Genomic DNA, 18996 nt, shown 5'->3' on the forward strand with positions numbered 1-18996 from the left:
ATTAATGCCATCAAAACACGACCTCCAATAGAGAGAAGAGACAGTGCAGTGACACCTGCACCTATGCCCTCCAAACTGAGGAAAGATACAACTGAGGAAGAAGGTCCTGGCAGGGCTCTACCTAGACATTTCTTTAAAAGAAAAAAAGAAGGCAAGTCTCTGGCACAACCAACTGGATAAAAAGTAAGTTTATTGAAATGAGATAAAAGTCCATGAAAAAACACCTGGTGTACGGAGATTCCATCCTATAACGAAAGGCGTCTAAGTACGCCAGAAACGCGTCAGGCTTTGAGGCTTTCAGTCTTAATGGATTTTTAACACGTTTCAGTAAACTTACTTTTTATCCAGTTGATTGTGCCAGAAATTACCGTCGTTTCTTCTTCAGTCAGCTGCCATCACCAGCAGGTTCGGCACCCACTGGTTTCTAATTACAGCAACAGATTCATCCATGCTTCCAACAAGAACCCTAATCCTAGTCATTGCCAATCACCAGACGGTTGTTTATGGCAGCCTGTGTTCTACCGATGTTCAGCCGATGCTTAAAAAAGGGAGTACGTTAAATTGTAGCAATGTTTTTGATACATTTTATTCAAAATTGCGGCAATTGGTCATTTTTTTTCGTTGTAACAAAAATAAGCTCTGACAGTGTCGTATGTCGTATGTGTGAACGGCTGCATCACCGTTCTTATACTGTATATATAATATAATCCGACGGGTGGAGACGTCCGACGCACAATGTCCGCACCCTGACTATTATTATTGAGCGCACATAGCTGACGTCTGATCACAGTGCGTGATCCTATTATAAGACATAAGTGATGGCGGTCGTCTGGATGTGACGCGGATTTAAGCAGGTTGTTTGTTTTACCTGCCTCACGTTTGTTGCCCCCTTTCCCCGACGCTGCAAACATTTATATTGAGAGCAGAATCAAGTGGCATTATTCATGCGTCTCCCAAAATGTCAGCAACCCTCGTAAGCGATTAAAGATCTCATCCTCTGTGTAATATTGATGGGAGACGGATGAATCAGCAGATGAGTGTGGGGGAGGGGAGCGTAACTGATGGAAACCGCGCCGAAGGGAAGGTATCAGCACGATGCAAGGAATAAAGAGGGAAAAAAAATGTATTCATGTACGCAGCGATGTGTGACACATGAAGGGGCAATCCAAGAATACAACACTTTTCATAGGAACTAACTTTGTCAACTTTTAATTGTTTGAGAAGATGGATCAAAAATACAGTCCACCAAGTACTAAGTGATGCTGCCAGGTATTGTGTGGATCTAGGGATGACAATCACCCGAGGACTATAATACTGCCCATATGTACAAGAATATAACTACTATAATACTGCCCATATTTACAAGAATATAACTACTATAATACTGCCCATATGTACAAGAATATAACTACTATAATACTGCCCATATGTACAAGAATATAACTACTATAATACTGCCCATATGTACAAGAATATAACTACTATAATACTGCCCATATGTACAAGAATATAACTACTATAATACTGCTCCTATGTACAAGAATATAACTACTATAATACTGTCCCTATGTACAAGAATATAACTACTATAATACTGCTCCCTATGTACAAGACTATAACTACTATAATACTGCCCCTATGTACAAGAATATAACTACTATAATACTGCCCCTATGTACAAGAATATAACTACTATAATACTGCCCCTATGTACAAGAATATAACTACTATAATACTGCCCCATGTACAAGAATATAACTACTATAATACTGCCCCTATGTACAAGAATATATCTACTATAATACTGCCCCCTATGTACAAGAATATAACTACTATAATACTGCTCCCTATGTACAAGAATATAACTACTATAATACTGCCCCTATGTACAAGAATATAACTACTATAATACTGCCCCCTATGTACAAGAATATAACTACTATAATACTGCTCCCTATGTACAAGAATATAACTACTATAATTCTGCCCCCTATGTACAAGAATATAACTACTATAATACTGCCCCTATGTACAAGAATATAACTACTATAATACTGCCCCTATGTACAAGGATATAACTACTATAATACTGCTCCTATATACAAGGATATAACTACTATAATACTGCTCCTGTGTACAAGAATGTAACTACTATAATACTGCTCCTATGTACAAGAATATAACTACTATAATACTGCCCCTATGTACAAGAATATAACTACTATAATACTGCCCCCTATGTACAAGAATATAACTACTATAATACTGCTCCTATGTACAAGAATATAACTACTATAATACTGCCCCTATGTACAAGAATATAACTACTATAATACTGCCCCTATGTACAAGAATATAACTACTATAATACTGCCCCTATGTACAAGAATATAACTACTATAATACTGCCCCTATGTACAAGAATATAACTACTATAATACTGCTCCTATGTACAAGAATATAACTACTATAATACTGCCCCTATGTACAAGAATATAACTACTATAATACTGCCCCTATGTACAAGAATATAACTACTATAATACTGCCCCTATGTACAAGAATATAACTACTATAATACTGCCCCTATGTACAAGAATATAACTACTATAATACTGCTCCTATGTACAAGAATATAACTACTATAATACTGCTCCCTATGTACAAGAATATAACTACTATAATACTGCCCCCTATGTACAAGAATATAACTACTATAATACTGCTCCTATGTACAAGAATATAACTACTATAATACTGCTCCCTATGTACAAGAATATAACTACTATAATACTGCCCCCTATGTACAAGAATATAACTACTATAATACTGCCCCTATGTACAAGAATATAACTACTATAATACTGCTCCTATGTACAAGAATATAACTACTATAATACTGCCCCTATGTACAAGAATATAACTACTATAATACTGCCCCTATGTACAAGAATATAACTACTATAATACTGCCCCCTATGTACAAGAATATAACTACTATAATACTGCTCCTATGTACAAGAATATAACTACTATAATACTGCCCCTATGTACAAGAATATAACTACTATAATACTGCCCCTATGTACAAGAATATAACTACTATAATACTGCCCCTATGTACAAGAATATAACTACTATAATACTGCCCCTATGTACAAGAATATAACTACTATAATACTGCTCCTATATACAAGGATATAACTACTATAATACTGCTCCTATGTACAAGAATATAACTACTATAATACTGCCCCTATGTACAAGAATATAACTACTATAATACTGCCCACTATGTACAAGAATATAACTACTATAATACTGCCCCTATGTTCAATAATATAACTACTATAATACTGCCCCCTATGTACAAGAATATAACTACTATAATACTGCCCCCTATATATAAGAATATAACTACTATAATACTGCTCCTATGTACAAGAATATAACTACTATAATACTGCCCACTATGTACAAGAATATAACTACTATAATACTGCTCTGCTCCTATGTACAAGAATATAACTACTATAATACTGCCCCCTATGTATAAGAATATAACTACTATAATACTGCCCCTATGTACAAGAATATAACTACTATTATACTGCCCCTATGTACAAGAATATAACTACTATAATACTGCCCCTATGTACAAGAATATAACTACTATAATACTGCCCCTATGTACAAGAATATAACTACTATAATACTGCCCCTATGTACAAGAATATAACTACTATAATACTGCCCCTATGTACAAGAATATAACTACTATAATACTGCCCCCTATGTACAAGAATATAACTACTATAATACTGCTCCTATGTACAAGAATATAACTACTATAATACTGCCCCCTATATACAAGAACATAACTACTATAACACTGCTCCTATGTACAAGAATATAACAACTATAATACTGCTCCCTATGTATAAGATTATAACTACTATAATACTGCTCCTATGTACTGCTCCTATGTACAAGAATATAACTACTATAATACTGCCCCTATGTACAAGAATACAACTACTATAATACTGCTCCCTATGTACAAGAATATAACTACTATAATACTGCTCCTATGTACAAGAATATAACTACTATAATACTGCCCCCTATGTACAAGAATATAACTACTATAATACTGCCCCTATGTACAAGAATATAACTACTATAATACTGCCCCCTATGTACAAGAATATAACTACTATAATACTGCTCCTATGTACAAGAATATAACTACTATAATACTGCCCCCTATGTACAAGAATATAACTACTATAATACTGCTCCTATGTACAAGAATATAACTACTATAATACTGCCCCCTATGTACAAGAATATAACTACTATAATACTGCTCCTATGTACAAGAATATAACTACTATAATACTGCACCTATGTACAAGAATATAACTACTATAATACTGCCCCCTATGTACAAGAATATAACTACTATAATACTGCCCCCTATGTACAAGAATATATCTACTATAATACTGCCTCTATGTACAAGAATATAGCTACTATAATACTGCTCCTATGTACAAGAGTATAGCTACTATAATACTGCTCCTATGTACAAGAATATAACTACTATAATACTGCTCCTATGTACAAGAATATAACTACTATAATACTGCTCCCTATGTGCAAGAAAATAACTACTATAATACTGCTCCTATGTACAAGAATATAACTACTATAATACTGCTCCTATGTACAAGAATATAACTACTATAAACTGCCCCCTATGTGCAAGAAAATAACTACTATAATACTGCCCCCTATGTACAAGAATATAACTACTATAATACTGCTCCTATGTACAAGAATATAACTACTATAATACTGCTCCTATGTGCAAGAAAATAACTACTATAATACTGCCCCCTATGTACAAGAATATAACTACTATAATACTGCCCCCTATGTACAAGAATATAACTACTATAATACTGCCCCTATGTACAAGAATATAACTACTATAATACTGCTCCCTATGTACAAGAATATAACTACTATAATACTGCCTCCTATGTACAAGAATATAACTACTATAATACTGCCCCTATGTACAAGAATATAACTACTATAATACTGCCCCTATGTACAAGAATATAACTACTATAATACTGCCCCTATGTACAAGAATATAACTACTATAATACTGCTCCTATGTACAAGAATATAACTACTATAATACTGCTCCCTATGTACAAGAATATAACTACTATAATACTGCCCCCTATGTACAAGAATATAACTACTATAATACTGCTCCTATGTACAAGAATATAACTACTATAATACTGCTCCCTATGTACAAGAATATAACTACTATAATACTGCCCCCTATGTACAAGAATATAACTACTATAATACTGCCCCTATGTACAAGAATATAACTACTATAATACTGCTCCTATGTACAAGAATATAACTACTATAATACTGCCCCTATGTACAAGAATATAACTACTATAATACTGCCCCTATGTACAAGAATATAACTACTATAATACTGCCCCCTATGTACAAGAATATAACTACTATAATACTGCTCCTATGTACAAGAATATAACTACTATAATACTGCCCCTATGTACAAGAATATAACTACTATAATACTGCCCCTATGTACAAGAATATAACTACTATAATACTGCCCCTATGTACAAGAATATAACTACTATAATACTGCCCCTATGTACAAGAATATAACTACTATAATACTGCTCCTATATACAAGGATATAACTACTATAATACTGCTCCTATGTACAAGAATATAACTACTATAATACTGCCCCTATGTACAAGAATATAACTACTATAATACTGCCCACTATGTACAAGAATATAACTACTATAATACTGCCCCTATGTTCAATAATATAACTACTATAATACTGCCCCCTATGTACAAGAATATAACTACTATAATACTGCCCCCTATATATAAGAATATAACTACTATAATACTGCTCCTATGTACAAGAATATAACTACTATAATACTGCCCACTATGTACAAGAATATAACTACTATAATACTGCTCTGCTCCTATGTACAAGAATATAACTACTATAATACTGCCCCCTATGTATAAGAATATAACTACTATAATACTGCCCCTATGTACAAGAATATAACTACTATTATACTGCCCCTATGTACAAGAATATAACTACTATAATACTGCCCCTATGTACAAGAATATAACTACTATAATACTGCCCCTATGTACAAGAATATAACTACTATAATACTGCCCCTATGTACAAGAATATAACTACTATAATACTGCCCCTATGTACAAGAATATAACTACTATAATACTGCCCCCTATGTACAAGAATATAACTACTATAATACTGCTCCTATGTACAAGAATATAACTACTATAATACTGCCCCCTATATACAAGAACATAACTACTATAACACTGCTCCTATGTACAAGAATATAACAACTATAATACTGCTCCCTATGTATAAGATTATAACTACTATAATACTGCTCCTATGTACTGCTCCTATGTACAAGAATATAACTACTATAATACTGCCCCTATGTACAAGAATACAACTACTATAATACTGCTCCCTATGTACAAGAATATAACTACTATAATACTGCTCCTATGTACAAGAATATAACTACTATAATACTGCCCCCTATGTACAAGAATATAACTACTATAATACTGCCCCTATGTACAAGAATATAACTACTATAATACTGCCCCCTATGTACAAGAATATAACTACTATAATACTGCTCCTATGTACAAGAATATAACTACTATAATACTGCCCCCTATGTACAAGAATATAACTACTATAATACTGCTCCTATGTACAAGAATATAACTACTATAATACTGCCCCCTATGTACAAGAATATAACTACTATAATACTGCTCCTATGTACAAGAATATAACTACTATAATACTGCACCTATGTACAAGAATATAACTACTATAATACTGCCCCCTATGTACAAGAATATAACTACTATAATACTGCCCCCTATGTACAAGAATATATCTACTATAATACTGCCTCTATGTACAAGAATATAGCTACTATAATACTGCTCCTATGTACAAGAGTATAGCTACTATAATACTGCTCCTATGTACAAGAATATAACTACTATAATACTGCTCCTATGTACAAGAGTATAGCTACTATAATACTGCTCCTATGTACAAGAATATAACTACTATAATACTGCTCCTATGTACAAGAATATAACTACTATAATACTGCTCCCTATGTGCAAGAAAATAACTACTATAATACTGCTCCTATGTACAAGAATATAACTACTATAATACTGCCCCTATGTACAAGAATATAACTACTATAATACTGCCCCCTATGTACAAGAATATAACTACTATAATACTGCTCCTATGTACAAGAATATAACTACTATAATACTGCCCCCTATATACAAGAACATAACTACTATAACACTGCTCCTATGTACAAGAATATAACAACTATAATACTGCTCCCTATGTTTAAGATTATAACTACTATAATACTGCTCCTATGTACTGCTCCTATGTACAAGAATATAACTACTATAATACTGCCCCTATGTACAAGAATACAACTACTATAATACTGCTCCCTATGTACAAGAATATAACTACTATAATACTGCTCCTATGTACAAGAATATAACTACTATAATACTGCCCCCTATGTACAAGAATATAACTACTATAATACTGCCCCTATGTACAAGAATATAACTACTATAATACTGCCCCCTATGTACAAGAATATAACTACTATAATACTGCTCCTATGTACAAGAATATAACTACTATAATACTGCCCCCTATGTACAAGAATATAACTACTATAATACTGCTCCTATGTACAAGAATATAACTACTATAATACTGCCCCCTATGTACAAGAATATAACTACTATAATACTGCTCCTATGTACAAGAATATAACTACTATAATACTGCACCTATGTACAAGAATATAACTACTATAATACTGCCCCCTATGTACAAGAATATAACTACTATAATACTGCCCCCTATGTACAAGAATATATCTACTATAATACTGCCTCTATGTACAAGAATATAGCTACTATAATACTGCTCCTATGTACAAGAGTATAGCTACTATAATACTGCTCCTATGTACAAGAATATAACTACTATAATACTGCTCCTATGTACAAGAGTATAGCTACTATAATACTGCTCCTATGTACAAGAATATAACTACTATAATACTGCTCCTATGTACAAGAATATAACTACTATAATACTGCTCCCTATGTGCAAGAAAATAACTACTATAATACTGCTCCTATGTACAAGAATATAACTACTATAATACTGCACCTATGTACAAGAATATAACTACTATAATACTGCCCCCTATGTACAAGAATATAACTACTATAATACTGCCCCCTATGTACAAGAATATATCTACTATAATACTGCCTCTATGTACAAGAATATAGCTACTATAATACTGCTCCTATGTACAAGAGTATAGCTACTATAATACTGCTCCTATGTACAAGAATATAACTACTATAATACTGCTCCTATGTACAAGAATATAACTACTATAATACTGCTCCCTATGTGCAAGAAAATAACTACTATAATACTGCTCCTATGTACAAGAATATAACTACTATAATACTGCACCTATGTACAAGAATATAACTACTATAATACTGCCCCCTATGTACAAGAATATAACTACTATAATACTGCCCCCTATGTACAAGAATATATCTACTATAATACTGCCTCTATGTACAAGAATATAGCTACTATAATACTGCTCCTATGTACAAGAGTATAGCTACTATAATACTGCTCCTATGTACAGGAATATAACTACTATAATACTGCTCCTATGTACAAGAATATAACTACTATAATACTGCCCCCTATGTGCAAGAAAATAACTACTATAATACTGCCCCCTATGTACAAGAATATAACTACTATAATACTGCTCCTATGTACAAGAATATAACTACTATAATACTGCTCCTATGTACAAGAATATAACTACTGTAATACTGCCCCCTATGTACAAGAATATAACTACTATAATACTGCCCCCTATGTACAAGAATATAACTACTATAATACTGCCCCTATGTACAAGAATATAACCACTATAATACTGCCCCTATGTACAAGAATATAACTACTATAATACTGCCCCTATATACAAGAATATAACTGCTATAATACTGCCCCTATATACAAGAATATAACTGCTATAATACTGCCCCTATATACAAGAATATAACTACTATAATACTGCCCCTATATACAAGAATATAACTACTATAATACTGCCCCTATATACAAGAATATAACTGCTATAATACTGCTCTTTTATACTAGGATAGTAGTTTTCAGGCAAATGTCATATTAACGTTTATAGATTTCCTTGAGATCCTGATCTTCCCTCATTACTTATTGATGACTGTGATCGTGTACAGACTGTATTTATTACGTGTTGCTTGTGTAATCCGCTATTATATGGTCTCTTATCAGTATTATTATACGGTATTATTACATGACGGCTGCCGTTTTCTTTGTTTAGATTACTGTGTTACTTTTTAATGAAGTTTCTTTATTGCATTTTCGTGTTCTTATCTGGGTGAAAAAATGTGGCATTCACCTTGTGTATTCCTCCTGTGATATTATCGACACACCGTCTGCATTACAGCAGATATCTGGCAATGTGCCCGGCGTAACAATGTGTCACCTGAAAACACCTGCGCAGCCGCTTCCACCCAAAACATTCCCAGAAATCCAGATATCCTCAGTGTGCATCAATGAAGTATGATTCCCGAGCACCAGCCTTCAGATACTATAATCTGATGCTGCTGCCAAGTAATCGATTATGTTTCCTTAAAGGGGAACTCGAGAAAACATCGCATTGCACTCGCACCAATCTTATTCATTGAGGCCAGGTTCATCTACGGGTCTTAATCGGGCTGAGATAAAAATCAAAGCATGCTGCGAGCAGCTGCCTAAATCGGATGGGACTCGCCAATGCAAGTCAATGAGTGCGAGAAAAAAATCGGGCGGCACGCGGATCATGAGTGAGTGCCGCTCAGCGTTTACTCATCCATCTTATAGAATATCCAACATTTCATCAGCCAAGTAATGTAAATTCACAGCTAGAACTGTCAGAATAGAATAGATTGATACAGTCGAAACCAGAAGTTTCCATCCACTATATAGAAAGACACATATGATGTTTTTTCTCAATATCTGACATGAAATCAGAATAAACCTTTCCCGTTTTAGGTCAATTAGGATTACCATCATTTATAATATTTGCCAAATGCCAGAATAATGAGAGAGAGAGAAGGTTTTAAGGCATTTTGATTACTTACTGCAAAGTCAGAAGTTTCCATCCATTTCATTAGTATTTGGTGCCATTGCCCTTAAACTGAATGACTTGGGTCACACGTTTGGGGTCTCCGTCCACAAGCTTCTCACAATAGTTGGTGGGAATTTGGGCTGTAACTGATCCCGGTTTGTAGGTCATCTTGCTCGGCGCTCGCAGCCTTTTCAGCTTTGCCCATAAATTTTCAATAGGATTGAGATCAGGGCTTTGTGATGGCCACTCCAAAACATTGACTTTGTTATCCTTAAGCCACTTTGTTACCATTTTGGCCGTATGCTTCGGGTCATTGTCCATTTGGAAGACCCATTTCCGTCCCAAACTTTAACTTCCTGGCTGATGTCTTGAGATGTTATTGCCACATAATCTTCTTTTCTCATGTTGCCATCTATTTTGTGAAGTGTACCAGTCCCTCCTGCAGCAAAACAACCCCACAACATGATGCTGCCACCAACATGTTTCACAGTTGGGATGGTGTTTTTAGGCTTCCAAGCTTCTCCCTTTTTCCTCCAAACGTAACGATGGTCATTATGCCCAAGAAGTTCAATTTTAGTTTCATCAGACCACAGGACATGTCTCCAGAAATTAAGGTCTTTGTTCCTGTGTGCATTTGCAAACATTAATCTGGCTTTTTTATGTTTCTTTTGAAGTAATGGCTTCTTCCCGGCAGAGTGGCTATTCAGCCCATGTTTATACAGTACTCTTTTCACTGTCGTTATTGACACAATCTTACCAGCTTCCACCATCATCTTCACAAGGTCTTTTGCTTTTGTCCTTGGGTTGATATGCACATGTCAGACCAAAGCACGTTCTTCTCTGGGACAACGAACCCGTCTCCTTCCTGAGCGGTATGATGGCTGGACATTCCCATCTTGTTTGTGCTTGTGTATAATTGTACAGATGAATGAGGCACCTTCAGGTATCTTGAAATTGTACCCAAGGATGAGCCAGACTTGTGCAAGTCCACAATTCTCTTCCTGATATCTTGGCTGATTTCATTAGACTTTCCCATGATGCTAAACAAAGAAGCAGTGTGTTTCAGGTGTGCATTAAAATACAACCACAGGTATGTCTCTAATTAACTCAGATGTTGCCAAAAAAAGAAGCTTCCAAACACATGACATCATCATATGAGCAGTCCAGAATTGTTTAAAGGCATAGTAATCGCATAGTAATCTTAGTGTAAACTTTATGTAAACTTTTGACTTTGCAGTAAGTAATAAAAATGCCTTAAAACATTCTCTCTCTCTCATTATTCTGGCATTTGGCAAATATTAAAAATGATGGTAATCCTAATTGACCTAAAATGGGAAAGGTTTATTCTGATTTCATGTCAGATATTGAGAAAAACATGCAGATTTGTCTTTTTTTGTAGTGTATGGAAACTTCTGGTTTCAATTGTAGCTAGATGGATAGATAATAGATAGATAGATAGATAATAATAGATAGATATTTAGAATAGCTAGATGTCTTGTAGATATTTAATGTCACAAGCCCCCTACATATAATAAACCTGCACCCTTTAGTGCCACATGTTTAGCTTTATTTACCCTAATAAATAAATAAAATGGCGCGGGGTCCCTCCTATTTTCGGTAACCAGCCAAGGTAAAGAAGACAGCTGCGGGCTTATTTTATCAGTCTGGGAAGGTCCCTGGTTATTGGGCCCTTCTACCGGCCCGCAACCACGGGCTACAATCACGTTAGATGCTTGAATTCTGGCGCTTCGCCTTACCTCTTCCTGATTGCCCTGGTGCAGTGGCAATTGGGGTAATGGGAGTTGGGGTTGATGACAGCTGTGATTTGTCAAAAATCACAGCGGCCATCAAGCCCTAGGGTTAGTAACGGAGAGGCATCTATCAGACACCCCCATTACTAACCCAGTAATCATAAATAAAAACACAACTACCATTACCCCGATTGCCACTGCACCAGGGCAATCACGAAAGTCGGGCAAAGCTCCAGAATTGGCGCAGGGTGTTATTTTTAGGCTGCGAAGGACCCAATATCCATGGACCTTCCCAGCCTGATAATGTCAGCTGTCTGCTTTACCTTGGCTGGTTATCAAAGATAGGGGGGATCCCAAGTCGGTTTATATCTTTATATAAGATTGCTTTATTAGTTTGTAAACTAGCTGTAAGTTACATAGAGAATTACAGTATGTAAAAGATGATGTTAAACGCATTGCAAACGGATGTTATACAGATAGTAGGTGAGAAAAATCGCATTGTACTCCCATGACACTCGTCCTACTTTTCTGGATGAACATCAGAGTAATTTTTTTACTCAGATATGAGTGAGCTCTAAGCGTCCCAAATGGGACCAGAGAAATAGGGACCTGAGAATTAGGACAGGATGTAATAGAGGAGTAAAGATCCCACGTGTATCGCTATGTGTGGCTTCCTCAGGGGTGCGACTTAGCAGTGAGCATGTGTGACCCCCACTGTGCGACTGAGCAGTGAGCATGTGCAACCACCACTGTGCGACTGAGCAGTGAGCATGTGCGACCACCACTCTGCGACTGAGCAGTGAGCATGTGCGACCACCACTCTGCGACTGAGCAGTGAGCATGTGTGACCATCACTGTGTGACTGAGCAGTGAGCATGTGCGACCACCACTGTGTGACTGAGCAGTGAGCATGTGCGACCACCACTCTGCGACTGAGCAGTGAGCATGTGCGACCACCACTGTGTGACTGAGCAGGGAGCATGTGCAACCACCACTGTGTGACTGAGCAGTGAGCATGTGCAACCACCACTGTGCGACTGAGCAGTGAGCATGTGCGACCACCACTCTGCGACTGAGCAGTGAGCATGTGCGACCACCACTCTGCGACTGAGCAGTGAGCATGTGTGACCATCACTGTGTGACTGAGCAGTGAGTATGTGCGACCACCACTGTGCGACTGAGCAGTGAGCATGTGCGACCACCACTCTGCGACTGAGCAGTGAGCATGTGCGACCACCACTCTGCGACTGACCAGTGAGCATGTGCGACCACCACTGTGTGACTGAGCAGTGAGCATGTGCAACCACCACTGTGCGACTGAGCAGTGAGCATGTGCGACCACCACTGTGCGACTGAGCAGTGAGCATGTGCGACCACCACTCTGCGACTGAGCAGTGAGCATGTGCGACCACCACTGTGTGACTGAGCAGTGAGCATGTGCGACCACCACTGTGCGACTGAGCAGTGAGCATGTGCGACCACCACTGTGTGACTGAGCAGTGAGCATGTGCGACCACCACTGTGCGACTGAGCAGTGAGCATGTGCGACCACCACTGTGTGACTGAGCAGTGAGCATGTGCGACCACCACTGTGTGACTGAGCAGTGAGCATGTGCGACCACCACTGTGCGACTGAGCAGTGAGCATGTGCGACCACCACTGTGTGACTGAGCAGTGAGCATGTGCGACCACCACTGTGCGACTGAGCAGTGAGCATGTGCGACCACCACTGTGTGACTGAGCAGTGAGCATGTGCGACCACCACTGTGCGACTGAGCAGTGAGCATGTGCGACCACCACTGTGTGACTGAGGAGTGAGCATGTGCGACCACCACTGTGCGACTGAGCAGTGAGCTTGTGAGACCACTATAGATATAAAGTGGAGAACGTGCACATGCTCAGTACCCCACCAATCACATTCTTAGGGTCGCCCTTTCTCGTAATCAGTGGGATCTCCGTTTTCCTGTGGGTTTATGTTGTTTATAGGATTCTTTAAAGGGATTCTCTGGTTATAGCATCCGTTCTCTCAGATACCATTTATTTCATTTTCTGAGCGATTTTCCAGATCCCTGCCTCCTGTCCCCCAGCCCAAGTATCAGTATTTACACCAAGATTCTAAAAAAAAACCTTCTAGTTCTAAAACTTACAAAACCTGCGCAATTCTGTGTGAGCTTCACTTCACCTTACTTACCCCTGACACACATTTTGGAAACGGGATAACGGAGAGATTTGTGGCATCGTTTAGTTCTCAAGAGAATGGAATAGACTGGATGAAATTGTAACAAACCTCCAGCTGTGGCAAGTTTTCCCTGTAAAGGAGAGCTTTTTGTATATAAGCAAGAATGTTCCCACTCACTGACTGCCAGGAAAAGTCATGAAAATGGAACACCCCTTTAATGGCAAACCTCTGCTACTATTCCATACACAGCTGGTCCTTAGTGTTAGGAGGAGGCAGGTCGTTTACACACACTCTATTCCTGAAATACTCTGTGCTGCTTCAATGATTTCACATCAAGTATAATTCAAATCTGAAAATATGATTGCAAAATTAAAAAACACCCCCCCCCTCTTCCTTTAAATTCTGCCTGTAAGTAACTGTAATCTCCTCTGTTGACAGAAGGCGTTCTATGCCCTAGTTCAGACTGGGTACACCGTTGGACACAGTTTATCCCTAATCTCGCTGACCGCCGCCATGATCATCCTGTGCCTCTTCAGGTAAGAAGTGGATATTTAGTGGAAAAAAAACTAAGTAACATCTCTCTTAATCCGGGATGAACAGGCGCCAGATTACAGATTACCAGACATCCTGTGTATTAAAAGGACAAGGCTGAAACTATAACGAAGCCGATATTAACTTCTCCACAAGTAACGAGGCTCGTCTGTGACTGATACATTGTGACGAGCCCCTAATCTGTAACTGATACATTGTAACGAACCGCTCGTCTGCTACTGATACATTGTAACGAACCGCTCGTCTGCTACTGATACATTGTAACGAGCAGCTCGTCTGCGACTGATACATTGTAACGAGCAGCTCGTCTGCGACTGATACATTGTAACGAGCAGCTCGTCTGCGACTGATACATTGTAACGAGCAGCTAGTCTGTGACTGATACATTGTAACAAGCCGCTCGCCTGCGACTGATACATTGTAACGAGCCGCTCGTCTGCTACTGATACATTGTAACGAACCGCTCGTCTGCTACTGATACATTGTAACGAGCAGCTCGTCTGCGACTGATACATTGTAACGAGCAGCTCGTCTGCGACTGATACATTGTAACGAGCAGCTCGTCTGTGACTGATACATTGTAACGAGCAGCTCGTCTGCGACTGATACATTGTAACGAGCTGCTCGTCAGCGACTGATACATTGTAACGAGCCGCTCATCTGCGACTGATACATTGTAACAAGCCGCTCGTCTGCGACTAATACATTGTAACGAGCTGCTCGTCAGCGACTGATACATTGTAACGAGCTGCTCGTCAGCGACTGATACATTGTAACGAGCAGCTCGTCTGCGACTAATACATTGTAACGAGCTGCTCATCTGCGACTGATACATTGTAACGAGCAGCTCGTCTGCGACTGATACATTGTAACAAGCCGCTCGCCTGCGACTGATACATTGTAACGAGCAGCTCGTCTGCGACTGATACATTGTAACAAGCCGCTCGCCTGCGACTGATACATTGTAACGAGCAGCTCGTCTGCAACTGATACATTGTAACAAGCCGCTCGTCTGCGACTGATACATTGTGACGAGCAGCTCGTCTGCGACTAATACATTGTAACGAACTGCTCATCTGCGACTGATACATTGTAATGAGCAGCTCGTCTGCGACTGATACATTGTCACAAGCCGCTCATCTGCGACTGATACATTGTAACGAGCAGCTCGACTGCGACTGATACATTGTAACAAGCCGCTCGTCTGCGACTAATACATTGTAACGAGCTGCTCGTCAGCGACTGATACATTGTAACGAGCAGCTCGTCTGCGACTGATACATTGTAACAAGCCGCTCGTCTGCGACTGATACATTGTAACGAGCAGCTCGTCTGCGACTGATACATTGTAACGAGCAGCTCGTCTGCGACTGATACATTGTAACGAGCAGCTCGTCTGCGACTGATACATTGTAACGAGCAGCTCATCTGCGACTGATACATTGTAACGAGCAGCTCGTCTGCGACTAATACATTGTAACGAGCTGCTCATCTGCGACTGATACATTGTAACGAGCCGTTCGTCTGCGACTGATACATTGTAACGAGCCGCTCGTCTGCGACTGATAGATTGTAACGAGCAGCTCGTCTGCGACTGATACATTGTAACAAGCCGCTCGCCTGCGACTGATACATTGTAACGAGCAGCTCGTCTGCGACTGATACATTGTAACAAGCCGCTCGCCTGCGACTGATACATTGTAACGAGCAGCTCGTCTGCCACTGATACATTGTAACAAGCCGCTCGTCTGCGACTGATACATTGTGACGAGCAGCTCGTCTGCGACTAATACATTGTAACGAGCTGCTCATCTGCGACTGATACATTGTAACGAGCTGCTCATCTGCGACTGATACATTGTGACGAGCAGCTCGTCTGCGACTAATACATTGTAACGAGCTGCTCATCTGCGACTGATACATTGTAATGAGCAGCTCGTCTGCGACTGATACATTGTCACAAGCCGCTCATCTGCGACTGATACATTGTAACGAGCCGCTCGCCTGCGACTGATACAGTGTAACGAGCCACTCATCTGCGACTGATACATTGTAACGAGCCGCTCATCTGCGACTGATACATTGTAACGAGCCGCTCGCCTGTGACTGATACATTGTAACGAGCCGCTCGCCTGCGACTGATACATTGTGACGGTTTAATTACCTCCGCAGAGCGGAAGGTCAGTGCACACAATCCGCCTTCTTCCTGCTCCATCGGAACGAGATTTACGCTTGACCTAAAATGCAAAAAAAGTTTTCATTCTCTTTCAAAGCCGTAAACTTCACTCTGTAATGAAATCTGCGAGATGGCGAAGATTATAAATGGCGTAAATAGCAGTGAGTGAGAGCCGCGCATACCGCGCCATGTATAGAATCACTGGATGAGCAATTAGCATTAAATTGCATCTGGCGGTAAAACTGATCAATTAACCCTTACAGCGAAAAAGGAGGCAGCATCCACTTATACAGGGCATGACATGGATCAGTTACTGCATGGCGGTATTATTAGATTAGATTAAGAAGGTGTTGTTATCTCACTGTATGGCGGTATAATTTACGGCATGTTTGGGGACATGATTCAATTACTATATGATGGTATTATTCAATTAATGTATGGCGGTATTATTTGTCTCAGTTTAGTTTGATATTCAGTTGCTGTATGGTGGCTTAATTCAACTTATTATTCAGTATTAGTCACTGTATGAAGCTTATGAGGCACAGCATTGGGTGTTATTCCGTCTGTGTATGGAAGTAGTATTACATAGTCACTGTATGTAGGTATTAACCAGTGACGCTATAGTTGTATAGTTCATTCATTGAATAGGATTGCTATTTGTTTTTTTTATGACGGTATTATTTTGTCACTGTATAGCTGTTACATTTAGTCACTTAAGATTGTTATTATGCACTCTCTGTATGGTGGTATTATTTAGTCACTGTATGATGGTATTATTTATTCACAGTGTGGGGGTATTATTTAGTCACTGTATGGGGGTATTATTTAGTCACTGTATGGGCCTGTTATTTAGTCACTATATGGGGATATTATTTAGTCACTGTATGGGGGTGTTACTTTTGTAACCATATAGTGGTGTTAATTAGTCATTGTATGAAGGTCTTATTTAGTTACTGTATGGGGGTGATATTTAGTAACCATATAGTGGTGTTATTTAGTCACTATATGATGGTGTTATTTAGTCTCTGTATGGGAATATTAGTCACTGTATGATGGTATTATTTAGTCACTGTATGGGAATATTATTTAGTCACTGTATGGGAATATTATTTAGTCACTGTATGTTGTTTTTACACCATATAGTGGTGTTGTTCATTCATTGTATAGCAGTATATTTTAGTCACTTTATGGCAGTATTATTTAGTTACTGTATGCTGGTATTACTTATTCACTCTCTAGTCGTCTTCTTCATTCATTGTGTAGCTTTGTTATTTGTTTTTGTATGGTGGTATTATTTAGTCACTTAAGGTTGTTATCATGCCGTGTTTGTATGTTGGTATTTTTGTAACTGTATGGGGGTGTTATTTGGTCACTGTATGGAGGTATTCTTTGTTCACAGAAAAGGACATGAAATGAAGAAAAAAAAAATCTCAGAAAAAAGTCAGTAGCCGTATTTACCAGCAGCAGGTCACAATATGAAGGCACTACAGGATATATACCACTACCATGATAAAGGCGGGGGCAGCACAGGTGCAAAACACTGATGGAACATCCACTCACACACCGACCATTCATTAAGGGGGCGGCTGCCTAGTATTATTAGGCTCGTATAGGGCACTGTTCACACAGTTGCGTGGAGTATACAGCAACCAGCTCACCACCAATTAGTGACGCTCAAAATATTACATCAGGCGGCTGCTCAGCACTATATTAGTGCACCCCACAAGACACAAGACAGACACCCCAATACCCCCCCCCCCAGCACATAAATATTGCTGCCTGTTTTCTGTGATGTTTTTTAGATTTTATCTCCTTTTTCGGTCATTTTGCTTTTGAGTTTGGTGCAGGGATCCGCAGACAATGAGGACCTCGGACGCGGGTTGCCAGCGTGTGTATTTTGGCCAAAATACCGAC

At 38.6% G+C, this 18996-nt stretch overlaps 1 protein-coding gene across 4 annotated transcripts in view; it reads left to right on the forward strand.

Moving 5' to 3' along the window:
* The window catches only part of LOC141264849 (vasoactive intestinal polypeptide receptor-like), a 273152-nt gene that overhangs the window by 198751 nt on the left and 55405 nt on the right, over positions 1-18996 (forward strand). For 3 of the 4 annotated variants that reach the window (XM_073677220.1, XM_073677217.1, XM_073677219.1), the window contains exon 5: positions 14793-14890. In XM_073677220.1, coding sequence (XP_073533321.1) covers positions 14793-14890 — 98 coding nt within the window. The remainder of the gene's footprint in view (positions 1-14792; positions 14891-18996) is intronic. The other variant, XM_073677218.1, reaches the window with a different exon arrangement.

Source organism: Phyllobates terribilis, unplaced genomic scaffold (genome assembly GCF_046119375.1).
Source record: "Phyllobates terribilis strain yellow unplaced genomic scaffold, ASM4611937v1 Scaffold_4__5_contigs__length_816908805, whole genome shotgun sequence".
In the NCBI taxonomy this organism is placed as follows: domain Eukaryota; kingdom Metazoa; phylum Chordata; class Amphibia; order Anura; family Dendrobatidae; genus Phyllobates; species Phyllobates terribilis.